Genomic DNA, 26,200 nt, shown 5'->3' on the forward strand with positions numbered 1-26,200 from the left:
TGGCATAAACCCATTTTTTCATGCCCGCACAGTCGATTACCAGGCAGATATAAAACACTTGTATGTGCCACTGAAACAATAGCATGAATCTTTGCTTGAGTTTTAAAATAAAGGATAACAATTTTCTACTTAAGTTATTTTCATTCAGCAAAATGTCTTATTGATTTGATTCTAGTAAACATAATTTAAAGTTTATCATGATATTCATGAAGTTAAGTTCCCAGACTCTTAAGAATTAATAAATTACACAAACTAAACTAAACGAAAACAGAGAGCTTAGCGTTATCCTATTATGAGGTAATTAAGATTTTTTCGAGACATTTGGGGCCAGCTAAGTCATCTATCATCAGTATTGTGCACAGTGGTCAGAAATTGTCGCAGGGAGAGCCATATTTGATAATCATACAGAAAAATGAATTTCAACCTTCTGTACTTCGTGCGATGGAGTGTCACCAGTGCTACCAGTCAGAAGAATCACTGACGGTTGCATCTGAAACCATATCATCACTCGACGCCAGAGAAACAGAAAATCCACTCAAATTCAGACTGCTTTGAGATTCCGCATCTGGCGTCAGGTAATCTTTCTTTGAAAGAAATGTACTCATGCCTATCTGTTTGGTGACGTCGTTACTACGATCAGAGTTGGTGTCAATTTTGACTGCACCTTGGCGCCTAGGTGGAAAATAAAATGAGGAATGAGTTTCTTCATCTGAGTGTTTGATATCGTTGATTGGCAGCAGTTGACGGCAGCTGTAGTTGTCAGCAAGGGCTCTTGCAATGTTGTCGTTTGCAGGTTTGTTTGGCATGACAGAACCATTGCTGATTGATCTTTGTAGAACACCATGGTTCTTTTCCAAATATAGTGATAACGACTCGATAAAGGCGTTACTGTTCTTCGGTTCCAAGACTTGGTGTGCAATTTTAGAATGCTGTTCATGTTTGGCTGATATATTTGGACTTAAATCACAATGTTCCGATATCTTTGGACTTAATTCCGGATGCGTTGTTTCCGAGTCAGAGACTGGGATGATGTCTTTGTTCTGCTCTTTAATGTGATGTATTTTTGGTGTGCTGTGTTGACTTGAAGTTGACGATTGTGCTGACATTAGACCATGACTTCTTACTTTCAATGTTGAGGCAGAGTTTGGCGAAATTTTGTAACTCTCAACAAAAGAAGCGCAATCTGGTCGGACAACATAGCTGTTCTCAGAGGAGGAATGTTCCGTGTCACTGTAGCTCTTTACAAGAGCAGTAATGTCTGGAATTACAGAAGCATTGCTCTTTGGCGATGATGAAAGCAGCGTTACATCCGGGTTCTTTTTGTCCAGACTCTTTATTTCGGAGGTAGAAATGGTCTGAGATCCTTGACTCTTCAAGTGGGAAGACGAATTCGGGTAGGTAAGAGGAAATGTTTTCGATATCTCGTAATTAAGCTGAAACATACATACACATGCAAGCATCAGGTTTCAATGATTCATTTATTTATCGATGGTCGGTAGGCAAATATATACATATATAACAATAATTTATTTGCAAGTTACAGTCTTAGTTGAAATATTTAAAATAGCTGTATGTTATACCGATGCCAAACAGCTTCTTCTTACGTCGATGTGTGTTCATGCATAAATTATAAAGAAAGAATAAGCGTAAATAGTTTATATACATGTACATATAAATAAATATAGCGAAAAACAGGAAAAAAAACTATGTTAAAAAGGAACAAAGTAAATAAAACCTGTGAAAGTGTTATTTACAGAACGTATCTTACAAACGTTTTATTATTTAATATAACGATAATTGTTTTAGTTTTAACACAAATCGTAAACGTTATGTATAGAGGATAATTGTTTGCTTCAGTGTAAGATCGTATAATATTCCATCGAGTGTGCACAAAAGGTATATTTCACGAGTAGCACAGGCACGAGTGAAATATTAACTTCTGGTGTTTACGAGGTGAGATATATTAGATCTTACACGGAAATTTAATTTCACTGAGCAATCTCTTTGAACCAGCGAAAAAACATATAATGAAGATATATGATTGGCGTAACTTATTACACTATTAATCTTCATGTATATATTAGAAAACTTGTATCATTTAAACAAATTGCTAAGTTTCCGAACCGAGTTTGTTAATACAGTTATTGTAAGTATTTCAGTTAAAGGACTGTCGTATTACAGTTCCAATATGAATTTAAATCACTCATGTTAATATCCCAGTATCCACTAGGCGCCTTCCGCGTTTCCTGTCCACGTGGTCCGATAATTTTCACTCCCTGAACAGCCTCATCACTGTCTTTAACGCTTCCGGTGTTTTGTCTTGTTAGAGCACCCCTTGTATTCTGTCCCACGCTGTTACGTTTAGAAAGCATACACTCACGTTGCGAAGAAACTGACTCAACAGCGATGCTGTTTACAGAGTGAATGGTCTGTTGAGTCTGACCATTCTCCCTTACGCTTCCGGTATTCTGTTTTCTGAAAGCACCCCCTGCTTCGTGAATGTCCTTGTCAAGATTCGAAAGTAGACGCCCATGTGTTGCAGGCATTGATTCTTCAGCGAATCCGCCATTGTATTTAACACTTCCGGCGTTCTGTCTTGTAAGAGCCAACGAGTTTTGACTCTCGCTGTTGCGTTTAAAGAACATGTCCGCTCCTTGTTTAACAACGGATTCAAACATAATACGTTTTTCGGAAAATGTTTGTGCAACCTCATTTCTTCCATTGACACTTACGGTGTTTTGTCTTGTTAAAATACCCCTTGGATCCTGTCTCTGGCTGTAAGATTCAGAAGCAACTCTTCCGCGTTTAGCAATCGATGACTCGACATTAGTGTTGTTTGCAGGAAAGGTCCGTTCAGCATAGGTACCAGTCTTGAGACTACCAGTTGTATGTCTTGATGGAAAAAACCCTATACTTTGCGTATTGCTGTTCCCTTTAGTAACCACACTCCCTTGTTGGCCAGAAATGGATTCAAGATTTGTACTTTTTGTCGAAAATGTCCTTAGAATTTTTCCCTGTTCGGAATCAGTTTCAACTGGCTTACTGTTAGGATCAAACTTATCATATTCCATTGCATCATACGTTTCGCCGGGGAATACGCTACCTCCGTCTATCTCACTGAATTCCCCATCGCTTGAAAAACCAGGACTGTCCGGCCCGGTCCAAATGGGGTCGACAATGTTTGGGTCGACTTGGGATGCGGACGAATCCCACATTTCACCGTAAAAGCTTCCGCTGCTTATTGCTCGCTGAAATCGCCAAAACGATCAAATAAACAAGGTTCCCTTTGGCGAAAGAATTTAGGGCAATCCTTGGACATGCACTGGTGTTGTCAAAGAGAGTATTGATTTTTTTGAAAAACATTTTGCAATACCTCGGTCCATATATTTCCATTTTTAGACACTCATTAAATTATTTCTAACACTTTAGTTGCACGTTTGAAAGCACATTGGGGCCTTTCTGTTCACAAGATGTATTATTCAGACAAATGTTCACATTTCCAAACTGTTATTGAAGAATTTGGTTAACAAAGGATGTTATTTGGAAACATTAGTTTTTTGTATTTTTTTTTTCAAAAGTAATTTAAGACCCATCCCCTAATGTTTACAGACACACTGGCGCATGGCCGAAGGACTTCCCAGTTTTTAGAGTAAGCATCAACATTTTTTAAACAATTTTATTCAGCAGCACTTTTCAATAGATTAATTACAATTAACAGACATGTAACAAAATATGTACAACTTGAGTATCTATGACAATTGGGAAACGCTCGGCTATTTCACGGAATATCCCGAGCTTTCCGTGGGTGACCGAGTAGTTACGAGTGTAGCTATGACTGTTAGCAATTGAGACGTGCCTTTCAGCCAAGTGCTGGTTGTGACAAAATTTGAAGAAAAAAAATCAACAATAAACTTAAACAGAATGCCTCAAAACAAAGCATCATTCACTGAAAATAAGTCCTCGAATCAGCTCGTTCTAACCACTTTAAAGCGTTAGTACTGTTAGTATCATTATTGTACGTCGAAGTCAGGTGACCATTGCTCACTTTGTTCTCCAAGCGGAACGTGTGCAACAACTGCCTTACTTTTATAATTCGCGCTTTCTTCCGGCGCTCGTAAACAAGGCATCCGACGACGATGGCGACGATGATGGCGACCAGTACGACGACGCCAGCGACACTGAGACCGACGATTGCAGCGGTGGTCAGGCATTGGGGAAGCGCCTCGTCGGAGCCGTCGGGACATTGCTGACGGCCGTCACATTTGAGGGCCATTTGGAGACACTCGCCCGTTCCGCCACACCGGAACTGGTCCGTTTCGCATGGACCTAAGGGATGATTGGAAAATGTTATTAATTCACAGAACTGATCCATTTAAATTTCATGAGCAAAGATTATTACGTAATTAAAGATAAACTAAGTCCCGTAACTCCTACTGTCAAATAATATCAACTTTATGAAATATTCAAGTATCTTTATTTGTATGTGCGGGGAGAGCCATTTTCTTATACTGTTATCACTAGCGGATTCGAGGAGAAGGGCGCCCCCTCCTAAAATCGTACAAGTTTACTTTTTGTTTCACTTTAGGAGAAGAAAAGTAATTAAATACGACCGAAGTGCACCTTTTCAGACTAAAAGTTGGTTAAATTTTTTTGGGGGAAGACCACCACACCCCCTGCCAACACTTTTAACCAAATTAATTTCGTTTCTGAGGGAGGGGCGCAAGTCAAAGCGGAACGCCTCTAAGTTACGCCCCCTCTAACGTTGAATCCTAAATCCGCCCATGTGGCCCAACCAAATTGTATAACATTGTTGTTTGTTGAAATGAATAATATCACGTGTGTAAATTATATACAATAAAAACGATTTAACTTCAACTTATTTTTAATTTATTTATTTAGTATAGGCGTAAGCCATTTATCAAATAATTCGTGGGGTTGACGACAGACGATAAAAAGCGACATTGAAACAGAGAAGAATTGGGTACATTTTGTCGTTTGCCCCTCTTACAGTAATGGTATAGATTTTTAATAAAGGTATAACAGTTTGTGTATACCACGTGATAATTAACGTCATATATGCTACGTCGGGAGGTAAAATTTTGCTTAAATTGAAGACTTTAATTAAAGATAACTTTTTTTTCTTCACAATTTTAAATAAACAAAGGGTAGTCTATGCCGCTTAAAGAGCCACGCCTCTATCACATGGTATACCCACACTTAAAGAAATCCTAACAAACTTACCATCATTGAATGCGGTGATTGTCATACTTAAGCCCGTGTCTGTCAGTTTGTCCTGGTTACTTATGAACCTCAGTACGAGGTAGTTACCGGAAGTTGATATATGTTTTACTTTCGGTTTCTCGCAGATCGCCTGGGGTTGTCCTAAAGATATATAGAAAGCGTACAATTACTTTTTAAATAAACGGTTATATTCTAAACTCAGATATCTCTATAAACCATGATTTAGATGTTTATATAAACAGTATAATCTTTAAAAGATTCCGTCAAAAATATTTTAACCGTTTTGTTATTCACTAATGCTAGAGAAAAAGAATTGTGGCTGATTCTGCCAAACCGTCTTTTTGCCTGGTAGCGACGGAAGGGCGACAATGAGAAATTGCGCTTAGTGGTGATGGCAAATAAGCGCCAAGTGACAAGGCGAAAATGCACCCAGTGGTGGACGCATTTTTGCCACAAAAAAAATCATATTAATACAATTTCTTTTATGAGCTGAAAAAATGTATAAACGTCATGTCCGAACAGGTCAATCAAAATTACTAAGTACTTTCTCTATAGAGGCACAGGCGAATTAAAATATTTTTACGTGTAACTCGTACCTTGTATGATAGGGGACGACTCGGTTGAGCCATCAAAGATTTGCAAATAATCTCCATCTTGACACAGCGACGCCTGTGACCCGTGCACGTCAAGCGTCTGAATGCGCAGGAGCAGTTTCTTTCCCTCAGGCGCTTGCAATCGCATTGCACAGCGCATAGAGTCCGGATATTGAGGCGTCTTGGTGAGTCGGAGTCGCACCGCCTGGACGCTTTCATGGCTTAAAGCAAGCGTCTGGCTGCAGTGATCCGAGATGAAGTCTGAAAAAGACCATGATTGTTTTTGTAAAGGTCTGCATCTAAGTCAATAATTCATCAAATTTAACAAAAAAAAACAAAACATGAATACATCGATTAACATGTTTAAATATCTCAGTTTAGGTGTTTATTAAGGGTGGTTGAATGGTTGAGTGGTTATTATGGCCTGTAAAACACGTATCAATTACTGGCTGTTGCCAGTTTTCAAGTAAACCGACTCGAGAGAGCTATTTATGTTTTATAATAAATGTTAATACAATCTATATAAATAAAATGATATAAATAAAATGCTTATTGAGGAAAAAACATGCGTTTCTCTTAGTTTACCTGTTTTCCCGCCTTTCAAAATCAAACTATTAAAAATAATATTTTGAAATAAAATGGCAATTACAATAGTTTATGAATAATTTGTTAAAATATTAACAAAAATAAATTGAAAAAAAATAAAATAATTACAATGATACTCACATTCAGGAACCGATGCCGAAGCAGACGACACGATGGCGGTGAGCGCCAAGCACGCGACGCACGTGTACCCACTAATCTGCATTTTGTAATTCCAGTTATTGTTTAAATATTTTGATAATTTAATATTTTAAGTAAGTTTCCCGAAATATTCAACAATGAAAATTTACATGTACGCTGCCTCGTGCATTTACAGCTGCAACGCCGATCACTGTTGCCCGTCGATGCAAAGTGAAATATTAATCATGTGTTAAGGTTAATAGTCTAATTTCAAATTAATAAAGTCGTAAAAATTAATTAATTGACAAGCGGTCAGTTGATTGAGGCTAATGTGTTCATATAACTCATGTCCGAGCTGTCGAAACTTCATAGCCGGACCATGACATATATACCGGTACAATTTGGATTACCCCTGGGGTAATATTTTTATTTCTAGTCAACAATCTTGTTAAAAGGTGATGCATTTGAAAATGTCTATACAAATGATGTCCACAGTTTCTTGAAAATACTTTAGTAATTACTCAATAACTACCTCATTTTACCAATTTACAGCCTAGCAAGGTTTAACATATTAAACATCTTTACTCTGTTAAAATTATATTTTTTCATCATCATCATCATCATCATCATCATCATCATCATCATCATCATCATCATCGTCGTCGTCATTATCATCATCATCAGCAGCAGCAGCAGCCACAACATCAACATGGTCAGTATCATCTTCGTTAGTTTCTTCAAACACTTCGACAAACCTGTTTCCAAACTAATGTAAAAAGGTTTGTCGAAGTGTTTGAGGAAACTAAACTCTTCATCAAACTCTGGTAAAAGACCGAAGGCGGGGCTCTGTAAGCGGCGTAGACTGCGGCATAGACTTCCCTTTTTTATTGAAAAGGGCGAAGAAAAAGAAAACTTATCTTTGTTTTCAATCTATATAGCAGACAAAGGACAGATTGACGGACGGACAGCTTCAAATATAACAGAACACAATTTGACATAGCTGGCCAAACAACTAGTTTCCTGTTTAACCCAACACAGATGGGTATGTCCTGACTCAAAACTACACGAACTTCTTTCCTATAAAGCACAATACAATTTGACATACCCTCACTCATAGTTATATGAACATGTTTCCGATATAACCAAACATAATTTGGCATGGCCTAACTAATAACTATACGAACTTCGTTCCTATTAACACAATACAATAGTGCATGCCCTAACTCATATCTAAACGAACTTCTTTCTTATACAACCCAACACAATTTGGCATGGCCTAAATCATATCTAAACGAACTTCTATTCTGATACAACCTAACACAATTTGGCATGGCCTAAATCATAACTATACAAACTTCTTTTCTATTAACACAATACAATTTGGCGTGGCCTAACTCATAACTACATAAACTTCTTTTCTATTAACACAATACAATTTGGCTTGGCCTAACTCACATCTATACAAACTTCTTTCATATATAACGCAAAACAATTTGGCTTGGCCTAACTCATAACTATACAAACTTCTTTTCTATTAACACAATACAATTTGGCTTGGCCTAACTCACATCTGTACAAAATACATACAGCCTAATAAAATTTGGCATGGCCTAACTAATATAAATACGAACTTCTTTCCTATCAACAAATTGGCATGACCTAACCTATTTATACATATTTCTTGTTATGCAGTTTTTGATGAATCCAACTAGAGAGTTTTATCTATGTCTATTAAAGGATCTTTATGAAACTTTTGAAGTCAAATGCTCTACTCATTAAGGCGATATTCATAACCCATAACCCAAGTTCACTAGGCAAGATAAATGACTTTATTAGTGCATTTATTCTCCGCTCCATATCTCCTACATTTTATGAAAGGAACATTATGAAACTTGGGTCACATGTTCTATCCATCAACCATTGTTGGGTTTACGCCGGTTCATTGTCAAGGTTACTGTGCTTGGTGGAAGGTTTGATCTTTCTCCATATATTTTATTTTTATGGAAGCATTTTTATGGTACTTTGGTCAAGTGTTCTACCCGTCAAGGCGATGCGGAACCAATATAGGAACTACGCAGGTTTTGTTTGCTTCAAATATCGATAGTCAAAATAAGCGTTTTTTTTCTTCTTTTCAAAATCAATGCATGAACATGTATAACAAACATAATTTTTGAGTGATTAACCTTAAACTACTTACTAAATAATGCATTTATGGAAAATAATTACTGATAACAAGATTGTAACCATGTATTTAATAGCTGAAAACGCAAGAATATTAAATGATTGGTGAGTGCTAAAAGATTTAGTGTGATGTATTTTCGTCTCATAAGGTAGAAGAACCGTGTTTTCTGCACCTTTCCTTCAAATTTAACTCGGTGTCCTTCATAAGAACCATTGTTTTCGACATTTATTCAGCCTTTTTGGTATATTAAAACAATTGTATTACTTATGGTGAATCTTATTTGAGAGTAAGAGTGAGTCTTGAATAAATTAAAACTCATGGGGACTTAAAGAGCCATCTAAGTAATGGTCTAAAAGTACAAATTTTACAACATCGTCACATGTTTTGAACTCAACATTTAAATGTTAATGTATAAATTGTTTGTGAACAAACTTCGAGTCTACCTTGCACTTGAAAATGAGAGTTTTCTGTATACATTTGAATATTTACCTCAACAATAAAACAAACGGAACGGCCGAAAGCTCTTTGTTTGAATGGATGATTTTGAATAAATTTGAGTCGGTTAACAATGTTAACATCAACAAAGATATTGATGCAAATTAGCATCTTTATCTTAAGTGACAAATGCTGATTGATTGAGCGATTTTATAACAAATCTCTTACGATGCCAGCCTTTGATAACCGTTTTCTACTTAAAACGTAACATTAAGAGTGTTTTGTTCAATGTATGACTATTAAAACTATATTGAAATGCATTAACAATTTAAAAGCAAATGGATATATTTGAGTAGGGATATTTTCGAGGATGAAGGTGTTATATATCATTTTCAAGCCTCAGTGTATACTGAATAAATGAGCTGAACACAGAACTATCAGATTGAAAGGAAACAGAATACTATATTTTGATGCTTGTAATATAATAGTATTTTACCCATTATTTTGCAAATTTCGGTAGAATATCATTGATCAGATTTCCAAAGACTCTACCAACGAAGAAATCGCATACATTTAAGTATGAACACACTGCCTCCGATACAGAAGGCATCTATCACGTCACAAGATGGACGGCGACCGCATGGACAGACGGACCGGCGGCACAGTCGACAGGCGACGGGAAGTCATCCAGGCCCTCGAGATGATCACACTATCGAAGGTAGACAGACGGGCGGTCGGATGGAGGGCGGACAGACGGACGGTCGGGTGGCTCTTCGCGATGTATTAGAACGTCTAGATAGTATGGCTGGACAGAAGGTACTTATTTTTTTTGATAAGTTAAATATTGTAAATTTTCAAAGAACTTAAATTTGTATTTTGTTATCAATTTAGTCTTCTTTAGTCAGTATCTTAGTATTTACACTCCCAATGATTTGCCACAATCTATTTCGTCAAACAAATAATGACATTATACTATAACACATGCTCGAGTCCCTTTAATTCAGATATTGAAATTAAATGTTCACTGATCTAGCGGAAATTCGAAACTTACTGAATTGTTCTAACTTAATTGACGTTAAACAATTAGCGTCGAGATAGCATTTTAACTCTTCGTTTCGATTTCAGTATTAACTTAAATTATTTAAAATCTGGGCCACGAAGCGTATAATAGAATTTGAATTTAATAATGTTCGTATTTCAATTTAATGGATTTTATGGAAAATGATATCAAACGGGTGAGATTTGCTTAGTGTTGTGAATTATTCAATTCCAGCACATTTGCCATGAAAGATGTTCGAAAGGACATGATATTGACGAAGCTTTTAAGCACGTTTTTAAGGCAACGAACACTGCAATTCCAGGACTTTTTGACAATGGTTCGGATGTGACTTTTCAGCGACCATTCTGTGCGGAAGAAATCAAATACGATCAAATCGAGTCCAGCGTTCTTAAGGCACTAGACGAAGAAGAAACTGAATTAAAAGGCGACCAGGACATTGATACTCATTCCAATGAGATATATGATACTGTTTCATCAATACCTCTAGAAAGATTTAAGGACCAAAAAACAATCAAGGTCTTTGAATACAGTGGTCAAAATGAACCTATAAAACCGACACAGTTATTGGATAGAATCTTGTTTGTTTACAAAATGCGAGGAGAAATCGTTATTCCAACTATGGTGCTAAAGGGATCAGATTCTGGTCAAGATTTGTCAGAAAGGAGCGGAGATGGGGTAAATTCCAAAATACCTCATTTGCGGTATGCAAATGGTTCAGGACTCTCACGGAACCTTCCGAGTCATTCCGATATTAAACGATTACTATATAGCCCAGTAAGTCAAGGCGATCCGGAGATTTCCGGAAACGACAACGAACGTGCTCATAAATTGTCGTTATATGGGGAAAATACTGCCCCTCCATTAGTCGACCAAGTGAAAACTCGAAACAGACGAAGAAAGATCGTCTGCAGAGTTTGCAAACGTTCTCCTGGTGATCATCATAAATGGTGCATGTATTTTGATGTTGGTGTTTCAAAGGGGTCGTCGAACTTAGAATTAAGTCGTTCACGCACTGAAGAATGTATTTCTTTAAGAACATCTACAGAGAATGAAAGAAAAAGAACAAGCATAACGCCATTGACTCGATCAAAGTCGTCATTCGAAGCATTTCCTATAAATCGAAACAGAACGAATTTTGAGACAATACATCGTGATGTTTACATCCGGGCAATAGCCGATTCACGCGCTCGCCTCGTTATGAAAAAGGCGCACAATTTTGTCACTCAGACGACAAAACCGTGGGTGTTCTCGTATTATGGAGGGCTAAGAAAGAATGAATCTTTGTCAGGTAAAAATGGGATGGACCGAATATTTCGACAAGAGCACACGGACTTTACATATTATTACGATACAATTGTTAAAAACAGTGTGAAAACAGTTGATTAGACTATATTGATTTAATTCATGACTTAATCACCTTTTAAAATATTAATTGATAAATCTTTTTCATAGATAAACCAGTATTTACAAGTTGCATAGTAAAATAATAAGTGCTGGAAGTAGCGCAAACAAACCAATGACTACATCACTTTATTGTATAATTAATGAAATGTATCAAAATATATCAATAAAATATATAAATGCAGTTTCTTTTTATACGTAGACACATTGAATTCCAGAAGACGCTTTATCATTATAAACAATTATACACTTATTAACTGTGAAATATGCTTTCATATTGACGAAGGCGGATAGTGATTTTGCGGTCAATATGAACTCGATTTTTTACAGCTTAAAAATAAATAACTGTTTTATTTCATGATACAGCATGATATGTCATAACGTCACATGAAAAACTGTTTCCGGTCTATGTATACAATGTTCAATGTGGCGTTTTTAAGTGATTTTTCCAGCGTTATCTTGACTTAAAATGATAAATTGTTATTGTTCTTTAAATTGGCAGGCAAATATGGCCTTATATTCTGTCTTTGAACATAGCTCTTCGTCCAATCATTATAGGTTTATTTATAGATCATGTAATAATAATTCATATCTACCGAAAGTAAATCAAAGCATTGCTAGTGAAGATAGACTGGAGCAAAATGGAGTGATATCCAAATTATTTAGTATGAGGAGCTAGATGTCCTTTCACTTTTTGTGCACAAACAGTACACTGGACATAAAATCAAATAAACATACCAATAATACTTGAGTTTATTTGTATATGTATATATATACCAAAATATACATGTAGCAATGGGCGACATGCTGTAGGATATGCACATCACTTATGCAATTGTCCCTAACAATTTACACGACACAAAAATCATTGCATTAACTTAGAAATTACACGAAATGTATCTTTAATTATGTTTTTGATGTTAGATTTTTCTATAGATCAAACCGCATCAACAATAACATCTACAACAGTAATACATTTTATGGTGTTATTTTTCTAATAAAGTGAACAACACTTACACATTATACTACAATAGCAAGGCAGTAAACACACGTTAAATATATGTTTAGTGTTTATTTTTATCATAAATGAAAGAATATAAAATGAATATATAACCAAATTTCGAGTCCCTGTATTATAAACAACGTCTGCTCACAACACCAAAATCAATGAAAACGAAACAAGTAGTTTATATATATATATATATATATATATATATATATATATATATATATATATATATATATATATATATATATATAGAGAGAGAGAGAGAGAGAGAGAGAGAGAGAGAGAGAGAGAGAGAGAGAGTAGTGATGAAACAATTATTTAATAAAATCGATAAATCGTCGCTGACAATGGTATGTTGGAGAGGATCGATAGTGGTTGTCCAAAATCGATGTTACTTCCGGTAATTATGCATTTTTGTAATGCGGTTACTCACATGTACTTGGTGCGGTTTGCAGCATTTTGCAACTGATGTGCGATTACTATGTATGCGTTTTGTTTTAATGTCCTTTCGTTAAGTTATTAAAGACAGGTTTATGAATTTTACTTACTGATTCCAAAAATCATGACTAAAGTATAACAATTTCTGATTCCAGTTTGAACCATTCAAATGATCATGATGATTATAGTAAAAAGAATGTTTTCCCAAAGAATATTAAGCACTTTTGATTAATGTCCGATATTAATTCGATTAGATTATCGATATCAAATGGAGTTCGATTTTCAAACACTTTACGTATATATATATATACAATCAAGGAAGTGTCAATGTCCGTTTAAACAGCAGATCGTAATACGAAAAAATAGTTCCCAGGTCCGCGTGTTTTATTTTAATAATCATAGTATCTAGACACGCGAGTTGTTTCCGGTCCAATCATTTTCACGTGGTAAGGCTCGTATGCATGGACGGTTTCTACATGTTCGCTGTACGGAGGTACAGAATCCACTTCGATGGTGGGAAGTGGTGGTTGAGGCGGAAGTGTGCGCGGAAGTGAGGCTGCTTTATGGTACTGCAGTTCCGAGTGGAGGTCTTCCGGTGTTGGTATTACGTAAATCTCGTAAAAACAGTGTTATCAAAGCAATAATTTAAGGCATTCAAATGCGAACTTCTAGCTTACAGAGAACAGTACATAAATATAATTCCTTTTTTATATCTTATATATTTTAAAGTGACACTCTTGTTCAAAATCAATACATACACATGTATAACAAACATAAATTTTGACTGATAAACCTTCAACTACTTACTAAATAATGCATGTATGGAAACTATTAATTACTGATAACAAGATTGTAACCGTGTATTTTATAGCAGGAAGCGCAAAAATATTAAATGCTTGGTGAATACTAAAAGATTAACTGTGATCTTCTATAGTTTTATAAGGTAGAAATACCGTGTTTTATGCTCATTTCTTTCAAATTCAACTCGGTATTATTCACAAGAACCATTGTTTTCGACATTTATTCATATCTTTTGGAATATTTAAACACTATTATTAATTGTGGTAACTCTTATTTTGGAGTAAGAGCGCATCTTTAAATATAAAAAAGTCGATCGTTAAGTATGTAAGGAATTCTAGCGAAGTTTCGATTATTGTGGGGTATAAATCGATACTATTTTATGAACATAGAACTCATTATGCAAACATGTTAGATAGAGATAACAGCCATAATATGCATGATTTGCAAAAACCGATATAAACGCGCATTGATAAATCAATCTCTAGTTCTTACTAATCAATACTTCAATATTATCTTACAATAGCTCAAGTCCTGGGTTTGAACATGATATACAATAATGAGGTATTTATTTCATGACAAGGAGAAGACATGGAAGTTTTGAATTTTAAGCGAAAGATATGACTTCATTCTCAGACAAAAATGGATCGTTCCTTTGCTACAAAGTTAAACACAGTTCTCGAAGAGATTGGAGTATCAAAGGACCTTATATGGAAACGAAGAAGGACATTCTTGATGCGGGAATGTTTGGTTAACCATTCAAGGGTTCTCCGAAGTCTAGATGAAGTGAATGTCTTCTATCTCGGAAGCCAAAGCGAAGGTACCACTACTGTTGGTATGATGTCTGATACTGATCAGCTGGAATGTATAAACCACTGGGAAGCCATCCTTACACTGGAAGACTGGACATATGGGAAAGTAAACTTGCTTGTGTTAAAAGTGAGTAATATGTGTATACATATCTGCGATTATTATTATTTTCAGTTATTTCTAAAGAAGAACAATTGTTTTGTTTTAATCATTTAAGTTTTCGTTAAAAACATTAGTTTAAAATATCCCATAAAGTAAAAAAAGAAAATATGTCCATTATTACAAATTGATTTTACCGACAATGCAGAAAATACATTTCACTTAAACATTTACCATAGTTGAATGAACTGTATGATTTGAATATAATATTGATAAATACTTATACCTTTGCGCCCTAAGTGCATGTACTCATGTAATGTTTCATCACGTTTGATTTGCAGGATGAAACATCGCCACCTCAGTACTGCAATTTGCAAATGTTTCGATACGACCAACCATTGCCCTACACAGATGATACCATGCAAGATTATATTCGCGACAGCCAAGGAAGAATACTCTTGCAAAACACGTTCATTTACAACTACAGGCTTAAGCATATTGCCGAAACATTACAATTACGTTTCACAAGACATGGTCCAGCAAGAACTGCAACCCGGGATGGATTCGAAACGGACTTTGTTGGAGCGTTTTACTGTGCCAAATTACCAGAAGAATGTCAGGGTATATTTAAACGACCAAGACCTGGACATTGGCCACAAAGAGATACACTAGAGAAAGCGAAATCGTTGGGAACGTTTCTTGTGGCTCAAGGATCGTCAGAATCCATCAATTCAAAACTGGAATGGAGATTTTCAACTTCGTTGATAGAAAGGGCAATCATGTTTGATCTTGGAACGGTTCATTTGAAAACGTTCGTGCTGTTGAAAATGATAAGGAAAACCTACTTCAAACCTGTAGTAGGGGACCGACTGAGTACTTTTCACTTCAAAACAGCACTGTTTTTCACAGTAGAGAGTAATCCACCAGATATTTGGTTAGAACACAACATTCCCGAATGCGCTATCAGAGTACTAACGACTATGCATCGGTGGTTGAAATGTGGGTTTTGTCCAAATTTTACGACTGAGAATGTCAACCTTTTCACTGGAAAAATCCAGCATTACGAAAGACAAAAATTGAGCGAGATGATCAAAGGTTTGATTGAAAACTTTGAAACGAGTGTGTATCACATAACAATGGAAAAAGTTCAGGATAGAATGCTGGCACTTGATGGCTTTTTTAACATCGAAATGAAAACGCCAATGCCATCCCGACAAAAGAATCATTGTGAATGCGCCAAGCAAATATTTTTCAATTTCCTTTATATACTAGACGTGCGCTGTATGAGTTATATTAGCGCCCAGAAAATCTCAAACAATACCCAGGGGAGAAGCCAAATGATCGAGTTGTATACAATGGAACACGAATATTTAGAAACGCTTTCTAACCATTCAGATGATTTAATGAGGAGGACGTTTTCAATGCTGAATCCATTCCTTATTTCATTAACTGAATCTGTAAAACTGGCAGCTAAAATAGACAATCATGAGAGAATAGCGGCAAATGATATCTTTGAAAGATTTGTCATCCCCAAAGACCCCGCACACATTTCAAACCTCTTGAAATGTGCATCTATTTGCATTTCTTGCCGCCACTTTGAAAAAGCAACAGACATTCTGAACTACGTTGAAGGCTTAATAAAACCTTATGTTGTTCAGTTTTCTGGCTGCTATCAAAGAGAAAATCCGAAATTCAACGATGAATTTCACTCACGCCTGGTGGAATTTATTGACAACGACGAGCATTTACTAAGGTCATCAGTTGCAATGAGTGTTAAGTTTGGTCGCCTTGAAATTCCTTGCGTTCCAAAGCATCTGGTTTTTGAAATGTACAGAACGTTCAGAGCGGTGGACAAGACGGACCGACATCCTCATAACGATATGTGGATGGATGCAGCTGTTGTCGATGCCATACCATTCTTACACTATCTGCAGTATGTTGCATACAGAGAGCTTGATTTTCCCTTTCTTGCACTGGACGCACTTACAGCATTGTTTAACTACGTGGTAGGCACAGAAGATACTTTCAGAATAGGCCATACAGAAACATCTTGGTGTCTATTAGGCCATTGTTTTGAAATGGAGGGCGATCTGAAGCGTGCTTGGAAATTCTATAGAAACTCGATTCATCTGTTTCCATTCAACAACGCTGCAAATTGGCATATCCTGAAACTTCTTCATGACGTCATAAACGGTGTATTTGACGACCGTTGAAGAAATGGCAGCTTAAGCCTTCATTTAGGTGATATGAGCATCCCCAGATACAGTTTAAAAAAGTCATCAATCATTATGCTGATATTCTCTATGTTCAGCAGCTGTTTTATATACTGATCGAAAACATTTATAATCATGAAAAACAGTCAATAAATAATGAAATACTATAACAAAATCTTATATTTCCGTAATAAAACAACTCCATAATAGCGTTCCTAAGTAAATGTATCGTATAATATTGTTAATGCGTCGTGAGTTCACGGCGAATACTCCCTAAACCGGAACCTTCCATGTCCACGTAACTGTCGCACTTGTCCTCCAGAAAGTCAGGAATTATACAGATATATAACAACAATTTTGATCTGGAAATCGTCTTACGTTGAAATGATAGTGTTCTTCATGTTTTTACTGGGCCATTTTAAGGTTATGGCAAATTATCTCGCATCGGAATATGATCGGCTTTTTGGATTTTCATATATGGTATATTGTGTTCATTGTTGATTGTTTTGAAAATCGTACGTTTTTATTTCAATTGAGGCATATATTCAATGCTTTCTCTTATTTGATAATCGGAACCCGGGATTGAACCGGGCGCTGTTAGATCTTCAGCATAACGGTCTCCAAACTGAGCAATTCTGGCTGACGTTTGGTTTAAAGTAGGACAATTTTAAATAAGTAGAATTCAAACAAAAACGTTGCTCTTGTATTTTCGTATCTGTTGAAACATGCCAAATTACATTGTATTATATAGAGAACAAGTTCGTACACAGATGAATTAGGCCATACCAAATTGTATTGTGTTATATAAAGAAGTAGTAAGTACACAGATGAGTTAGGCCATACCAAATTGTATTGTGTTATATAAAGAAGTAGTAAGTACACATGAGTTAGGCCATACCAAATTGTATTGTGTTATATAAAGAAGTAGTAAGTACACATGAGTTAGGCCATACCAAATTGTATTGTGTTCAATCAAAACTTATTTGTACACATGAGTTAGGCCATACCAAATTGTATTGTGTTCATCAGAACTTATTCGTACACATGAGTTAGGCCATACCAAATTGTATTGTGTTCAATCAGAACTTATTCGTACACATGAGTTAGGCCATAACAAATTGTATTGTGTTCAATCAGAACATATTCGTACACATGAGTTAGGCCATACCAAATTGTATTGTGTTCAATCAGAACTTATTTGTACACATGAGTTAGGCCATAACAAATTGTATTGTGTTCAATCAGAACATATTCGTACACATGAGTTAGGCCATAACAAATTGTATTGTGTTCAATCAGAACTTATTTGTACACATGAGTTAGGCCATAACAAATTGTATTGTGTTCAATCAGAACTTATTTGTACACATGAGTTAGGCCATACCAAATTGTATTGTGTTCAATCAGAACATATTCGTACACATGAGTTAGGCCATAACAAATTGTATTGTGTTCAATCAGAACTTATTCGTACACATGAGTTAGGCCATAACAAATTGTATTGTGTTCAATCAGAACTTATTCGTACACATGAGGTAGGCCATAACAAATTGTATTGTGTTCAATCAGAACTTATTCGTACACATGAGTTAGGCCATAACAAATTTTATTGTGTTCAATCAGAACTTATTCGTACACATGAGTTAGGCCATAACAAATTGTATTGTGTTCAATCAGAACTTATTTGTAAACATGAGTTAGGCCATAACAAATTGTATTGTGTTCAATCAGAACTTATTTGTAAACATGAGTTAGGCCATACCAAATTGTATTGTGTTCAATCAGAACTTATTCGTACACATGAGTTAGGCCATACCAAATTGTACTGTGTTCAATCAGAACTTATTCGTACACATGAGTTAGGCCATAACAAATTGTATTGTGTTCAATCAGAACTTATTCGTACACATGAGTTAGGCCATAACAAATTGTATTGTGTTCAATCAGAACTTATTCGTACACATGAGTTAGGCCATACCAAATTGTATTGTGTTATATAAAGAATTAGTAAGTACACAGATGAGTAAGGCCATAACAAATTGTATTGTGTTCAATCAGAACTTATTCGTACACATGAGTTAGGCCATAATAAATTGTATTGTGTTCAATCAGAACTTATTTGTACACATGAGTTAGGCCATAACAAATTGTATTGTGTTCAATCAGAACTTATTCGTACACATGAGTTAGGCCATAACAAATTGTATTGTGTTATATAAGAAAGTAGTTTATATAGACATTTCATCAACCTTTCATTCGAATTACGTTTACTTTTCAATACCACGTCATAAAGTGATAGTGGATATAGGAATGCACTCCGTAAGTTCGTCCCTCCGTTTGTTCGTAACTCCGTTCGCGTCACTGGCCGTCCCTCCGTTCGAGTGTCAATTCGTCTTCTGTCCCTCAGCCCTTCCGTCCGCGTCATGTCTCCTGTGCCCATTGAAGAATCTTTATAAAACGGCACATACTCTACTCATAAAGGCGATAAGCAGAGTGTGCTTGTTCAATGTCACTGCAGGAAGTCAAAGACAAGATTTGCACTTGTCCGCTCCATATCTCCTTTTAATCAAACCTTGGTCATATGGTCTACCCATCAACGCGATGTGAAAACCCGTGTTGGGACTATGTCTTTTTAAGATCAAAGTTATTGTACTAGGTGTAAGATTCCAGCCTTTTCCATATTTTCTAAGTTTATAAAAGGATACATATGCGATTTACATATCAAGACGCTTTGCGAATCAATTTAAGAAATGCGCCGGTTAATGTTTCCTTCAAATAAGTATTTTCTTTTATAAATGGCTGAGCAAAAGATTATTATTGTTATTGTTATTGTTATTTGTTGATTAATTAAATATAATACATTTCAAGGGACTGAAATGTGTGATTATCATTAGTTATGTTTCTAGCTTTGTGCTTCAAAAAACGCAATATGTGTATGTTCGGAAACATTTCATGTTCTAGGAATACGATCTATGGCATATGACATGTAAAATTGTGGAATAAATTAAATCAACTCATTTGTTATTGTCTCAATATATACTCATTTGTAAATTGTGATTGTGGTTTGAATATTGTTTTGTTTTATACCATAAAGTATGGAACTTGAAACGTTTAGCGATTTTTTTAATCAAATATTCAAGTTTTTTCATCACTTATATTCCAGAAATTAGAACAATACTAAATTGTTCTAACTTATTGACTTTAAAAAATAGCGTCAACATATCATTTAAACTCTTCGTTTTTGATTCAATCTGAATTCCATCTTTTTCTATGATGTACGTTTTATTCTGCTGTTCATGGCATGCACCGAATCAATATGGTGGATGAGTTTTTTGTGAGTGGTGAGTGAGTGAGTGCGTGGTCGGGCGGGCTTAGATTTTAGTATTGACTTAACTTATTAAATATTAAAATCTAGACTATCAAATGTGTATTAAATGATTTCTGTATTCCAAACTTAATGGAGTTGTCGAAAATGGTAGCACATGTAATGTTCAAAACAGTGATAAATTACTAAATGTTTTGTAATATTCAATCTCAGCACGTTTGCCATGAAAGATATTCGAAAGAATGTAATATTGACGATACTGTAAAGCATGATTTCGGGGCATGGACACTGCAATGCCAGTACTATTCGGCAATGGTTCCGATTGGACTTTTCAGTGGCCTTTATAATGTGCGGATGAAAATAAATACAATCATATTAAGTTTAGCGTTCTATAGGCACTAGACGAATTAGAGGCTGAATTAATAATCAGCCTGGACATTTATACCGATGTCAATGAGATAAATGATGATACTGTTGCATCACTTTCTAGAAATGTTTAAGGATCAACATATTACCAATGGTTTTGAACACGTTAGTCAAAATGAACCTACTAAACAGACAATGTTATTGGACAGAAATTTGCTTGTTCATAAAATGCGAAGAGAAATCGTTATTCAGACAATGGTGTTTAAGGAGACGGTCTAAATTCCGAAATCCCTCATTTGCGGTATGCAAATGGTTCGGGACTCTCACGGAACCTTCCGAGTCGTTCCGATATTAAACAATTACTATATTGCCCAGTAGGTCGATGTGATTCGGAGATTTATGGAAACGACAAAGAAAGTGCTCATTAAATTTCGTTATATGGAGGATATACTAGCCCTCCATTAGTAGACCAGGCGAAAACTCGAAACAGACGGAAAAAGATCGTCTGCAGAGTTTGCAAACGTTCCCCTGGTGATCAACACAGATGGTGCCTGTATTTTGACGTTTCTGCGTCAAAGGAATTGTCGACATTAGGAATAAACAGATCACTTACTGAAGGGATTATTTCTTTAAGGACATCGAAAGAAAATGAAAGATAAACAAATATTACTCCATCGCCTCAATTCAAGTCGTCATTTGAAGAGTTTCCTATAAATCGGAACAGACCGAATTTTGAGACAATACATCGTGATGTTTACATTCGGGCGATACCCCATTTACGCGCTCGCATCCTTAAGAAAAAGGCACACTTTATTCTTTAATCCGACGACAACACCATGCCTGTTCTCGTATTATTGAGGGCTCAGAAAGAATGAATCCTTATCAGGTTTGCAATGGGATGAATCGACTATTTCGACTGTACGCATTTATACGATTCTATTGTGGAAAAAGAGTGAAAACAAATGATTAAACTTTGTTGAATTCAATAATGACTAAATCACCATTTTAAAGCATTTTTTAATAAATATTTACTGTAGATTTACAATATATACAACAATTGCATAGTTAACTTATATGTGCTTTACGAAGCACAATTTATGACAATATCACTTAGTTATATAATTTGTGAAATGTTTCGAAATATATCAATATATTATATCAATACAGTTTATTTTTTAACATAGCACTACCACCGGTACTGAAATGGAATTTGAGATGACGCTTTATAATAATAACTATTGTCTACCTAGGATAAATCAAAGCACTGCTAGTAAGGATAGACTGGATTAAGGGCAATGTAGTATAATGCGATGGTATCTTAATTATTTACTATGAGGAGCTATATGTTATCTCCCTGTTTGCGCACAAACATAAACATGGGAATAAAAGCAGTTAAACATACCATTAATACTTGAGTTTATTTGAATATTTACCAGAATATATATGTACCAACGGGTGACATGCTTTAGCATATGTGTTGTAATGCACTTGTCACTAACCATTTACACGACACAAAAATCTTTGCATTAACTTAAGAAGTACACAAATTATGTATTAGGCGTTACTTTTTCTACAGATCAAACGGCAACAACAACAACAACAACAACAACAACAATAACAACAACAGCTAAAACAGCAATACATTTTATAACATTTTTTTTCAAAGAAGTAAACACTTACATATTTTATAACAACTACAATGTATAGTAAACACACGTTAAATATATGTGTAGTATTTTTGACGAAGTACAGAATATAAAACGAAAGACAAGTCCTTGTATTATAAACGACGTCTGCTCACAACACCAAAAACAATGAACACTTTAAACGAAACAAGTATATGTACTTTCCATATATATCATATGATATGTATAAAACGATTATCGAGAACAATTGTTAAGTAATTAGAAAAAGGAAATTTACTAACTGTTTCCAAAAAGCATGACTATACTATAGTATCACAGTAACTGATTCCAATTTGAACTATTTAAATGATCATGATGATACTCAGTAGAACTATTGCAATCCAATTTTATTTTATGAACCTTCACTTAGTGCCGGAATTAAATCGTAATGCTTTGCCCGATTCGATTCGACATCGATATTAACTTGAGTCCGATGTTCAAACACTATTAACATATGCATGTATAGCAATAAATTGTCAACGACCGTTAAAACGGCAGATCGAAATACGAATATATAGTTCCCAGCCACAGTGTTTCATTTTATTCATCTGAGTATCTAGACACGCGAGTTGTTTCCGGTGGCGCCGTAATCCACACGTGGCGCTCATGCGTCATTTCCGGTCCGATCATTTTCACGTGGTAAGGCTCGTATGCGTGGACGGTTTGTACTTGTTCGGTGTAGGGCGGCACGGAATCCACCTGGATGGTGGGAAGTGGTGGAGGCGGAAGAGAGCGTGGAAGTGAGGCTGCCTTGTGGTATTGCAGTTCCGAGTAGAGGTCTTCCGGTGTTGGTGTAACGTAAATGTCCTGAAAGCAGTTAATCAAAGCAATAAATTAAGGCATTTAATTGTGAACTTCCCGTATAAATATAATACTATATTAATATAATTTTTTACATTTTTTATATCTTTTATATGTTAAATAACAAAAAAAGAACGTTTATCCTGTATGGAACTTCAAATCAAGTTACATGGACGTCCAATTTGTCTCTAAACTATAAAGTTTTAATTCGAGAAGTTTTTATTTTTGTGTGGTAACAAGTGATCATATTTAGTAAAAATATAATTAATTCTTCACAGTGTCAGTATATTTATCCGTGCTTACCGACGTCTCATAGACTGACTGTTTGGAATTTCCCGTGTTACGCCATCGTCCGCGGAAGCAGCAACAACAGGCGATAATGGTGACGATGATGATAAACGTCAACACGCATGCGATAGCTATACCTATTTAAAAATAAAATATATATCTTTACAAAAGTAAAAATTTCAGGTAGTAATTTTCTCTTGAACAATTGTTTTTAAAAATAATTAGTGCAGCCGATGAAAATATACTCAAGGCAAGGTCTTTGTATATAAAATACTTAGCAGACACACTGAACAACCTCTTTGTAGAAGAAAGACAGATAAGCTATGGTAATATATATATTGCCCTTCTGCTTTGGGAGTATGTTCCGAACAATGGCGCCGCCGACGCCAACATTCGATGGTTTCATTCAGTCGAATAATAAACATATATTTAAGGTACAAAACATCGATATACAGTCTGACCCCGTTGGCTCGAACTCGTTTGGCTCCAATTTCTCGTTGGTTCGAACTGGATCTATAGGACCGATTAATATATACAGAAGGTAAGCATTCCCGCTTGCAGAGGGTTCGACGGGGTTCGAATGTATACACAAAGGAAACGTTTTTGTTTTAATGCATTATAATTTTTAACTCATTTGACATGAATGATCTAAACATAAAAAGCATATGATGTGTACAATTTTTAAAAAAATACAGCGCTTTTATAAACTGGGGAATTCGTTACAGCTATTAATTGCAAACCCAATTTATAAAGGCTAATATTTTTATCAGTACAAAAATCATACATGTAATTTGTGTTTCTTTTGATTATTGAATTCAAATGAGTTAAACATAATAATGCATTCAAATTAATACGTTTCTTTAGTGTATGTATCCATGCTTTGTATCTTTAAAGCAAAAGTCAGGTGCATTGCAACACATGTGCACATTGTCGGCATTGGTAATATGTGCATACAACTTCATGAAACAGGCGTGTATGAGCTGGGTACGACTAATCTGGCTAGCAACATCGATGATGCCGCGATTTATGCATTTACTTAATAACTGTTAAAGCTCATTACTGTAAGTATATTAAGTAAGTTTCCGCTTGCCTTTTTTAAACTGACAAGGGAAATTATATCACAGTTTTATTAAAGCCAGAGTTTTCTCCCCTGTTGTACATGAATATTGTGTATTGTCACTGGTAACATTTGTAAAGTTTCATTGGATGAAATAGAACTGTGTATGATGAATGTCCAATGTTAAAGTGTTTGAAAGCCAACGACGAGGACGCGAGGACAACGTTAAAAAGGTAATGATAACACCTAGAAACAATGCATTCGAAAAGGAGACGAACTAAAAAATAAGGTATTTTTGTATTGCAATGTTATGCACATTTACCTATGATTGCAGAGGTTGTGAGTGCACATTCGTCACTGTTGTCAAGACAATCGGCATAATGGTCACACACCAATTCCTTCGACACGCAACGCCGGCTAGAGCGGCACTGAAACTCGTCACCCGTACATTTATCATCCGCTATGTGAAATAAAAAGAAATCTTTATTATTATCACGTATCTATTAGGCGTCATAGTCCCCCAACACGTCTCACGGACACTGAAATTCCTTGTCCATACATTTATATTCCCCAGATCTAAAATAAAGGAACATGTACTTGGACGATGTAGGTTTTTGCCCTTTTTATATATAATATCAAGGTTTGGATATGCATACAAATAAATTAATTTTACATTTATAAAATACAATGACACTTAAAAAGCAATTGAATCTAAAATAAACAAACTTAATGCTACTGTTTTAATATAAAATAAGTTTCATAACATTTTTTCATCATGACTCAATTTACCTAAAAACCTACAAAAGACGCAATTATGGTCTTGAAGCATTGAATTAATGTGGCTTTAACTCCGCCCCTATAACCACGTGATTGTCTTTTATCAAGTTCAAACATATGCATATATATATATTTACCCTGCTGGTAGATTAAATAACTTCCATCGCAACTTGTGTCTGTTGAACACCTGCTCTGACACAGGGGCGAAGCTACTAATTAGACCTGCATGATGTTCTAGCTACAGGGTCAAAGGCCTAGTCATACATTTGCCTTACTAGTTGTACTGTTGTTGCCAATATTGCGTTCTTTTCTCTTTTTTCTCAACGAAGATTACGGAATGCGAATGGAAAGATAATGGTTAACATTATGGCGGAATACCAAATTAGAATAATAATAGACGTCTGAAACGCCATTACAATTTAGAAAAGATGGTTGCTGCCATTATTCATAGAAATAGTTGCCCAAATACTTACATTTTACCCGATGCAGGCATTACTTTCATGCTCAAGTTTGATTTAAGCTGTAAATAATTATATTAATCATACCATCCCGAAAGGCGGTTACAAGAATCTTGAAACCCTCGGAGGGATCCTTCTCGTTGCTAATAAATCGGAAGTGAACGTATTCGCCGGTGGATGCGTAGCTCTTTTTCAAAACAGTCTGCCAACACATACGGCCTTCAAATCCTGTAATATATTACCGTGTATGTGACATTGTATTGTTTTCTCTAAACCTGAATTGCCTTTTTTACAACTGGATTTTTATATATGGAGTTGATGCCTCCTATTCCAATTTTGGTCAATGCTCAAGCGAAACATTATGAAAGGTATTTTAAACGTTAGCGCTAATAAACGTATTTTTGTATACCAAAACTTACGGCTGTACTGACAATCTAACTC

The 26,200-nt window shown here is 35.5% G+C and overlaps 3 protein-coding genes across 3 annotated transcripts in view; 2 read left to right on the forward strand and 1 right to left on the reverse strand.

Annotated features, from left to right (window-relative positions):
- Window positions 1-11,710, forward strand: part of LOC128244122 (uncharacterized) — a 51,766-nt gene extending 40,056 nt beyond the window's left edge. Inside the window, exons 6-7 of the mRNA XM_052962138.1 lie at window positions 9,778-9,934; window positions 10,448-11,710. Of these exons, the coding sequence (XP_052818098.1) occupies window positions 9,778-9,934; window positions 10,448-11,620 (1,330 nt within the window). The 3' untranslated portion in view covers window positions 11,621-11,710. The remainder of the gene's footprint in view (window positions 1-9,777; window positions 9,935-10,447) is intronic.
- Window positions 11,711-14,412: 2,702 nt separating this feature from the next.
- LOC128243812 (uncharacterized) lies at window positions 14,413-17,611 on the forward strand. Its single transcript, XM_052961772.1, has 2 exons — window positions 14,413-14,819; window positions 15,131-17,611. Exons 1-2 carry the CDS (start codon window positions 14,523-14,525, stop codon window positions 17,000-17,002), a joined length of 2,169 nt encoding a protein of 722 aa, XP_052817732.1. The 5' UTR covers window positions 14,413-14,522; the 3' UTR covers window positions 17,003-17,611.
- A 4,732-nt stretch (window positions 17,612-22,343) lies between these two features.
- Window positions 22,344-26,200, reverse strand: part of LOC128242462 (uncharacterized) — a 40,475-nt gene continuing 36,618 nt past the window's right edge. Inside the window, exons 4-7 of the mRNA XM_052959620.1 lie at window positions 25,847-25,987; window positions 24,847-24,984; window positions 23,483-23,604; window positions 22,344-23,185 (exon numbers count right to left, since the gene is read on the reverse strand). Of these exons, the coding sequence (XP_052815580.1) occupies window positions 22,919-23,185; window positions 23,483-23,604; window positions 24,847-24,984; window positions 25,847-25,987 (668 nt within the window). The 3' untranslated portion in view covers window positions 22,344-22,918. The remainder of the gene's footprint in view (window positions 23,186-23,482; window positions 23,605-24,846; window positions 24,985-25,846; window positions 25,988-26,200) is intronic.

The sequence above is a fragment of the Mya arenaria genome, chromosome 8, assembly GCF_026914265.1.
Source record: "Mya arenaria isolate MELC-2E11 chromosome 8, ASM2691426v1".
Classification (NCBI taxonomy): Eukaryota; Metazoa; Mollusca; class Bivalvia; order Myida; family Myidae; genus Mya; species Mya arenaria.

What these genes read in the sequence shown, in the direction of transcription:
- LOC128243812 (XM_052961772.1), top strand. Translation starts at nt 14,523, where the DNA reads ATGGATCGTTCCTTTGCTACAAAGTTAAACACAGTTCTCGAAGAGATT. An exon ending in TAAACTTGCTTGTGTTAAAA is followed by an intron (nt 14,820 to 15,130) that starts GTGAGTAATATG and finishes TTTGATTTGCAG; the next exon opens with GATGAAACATCGCCACCTCA.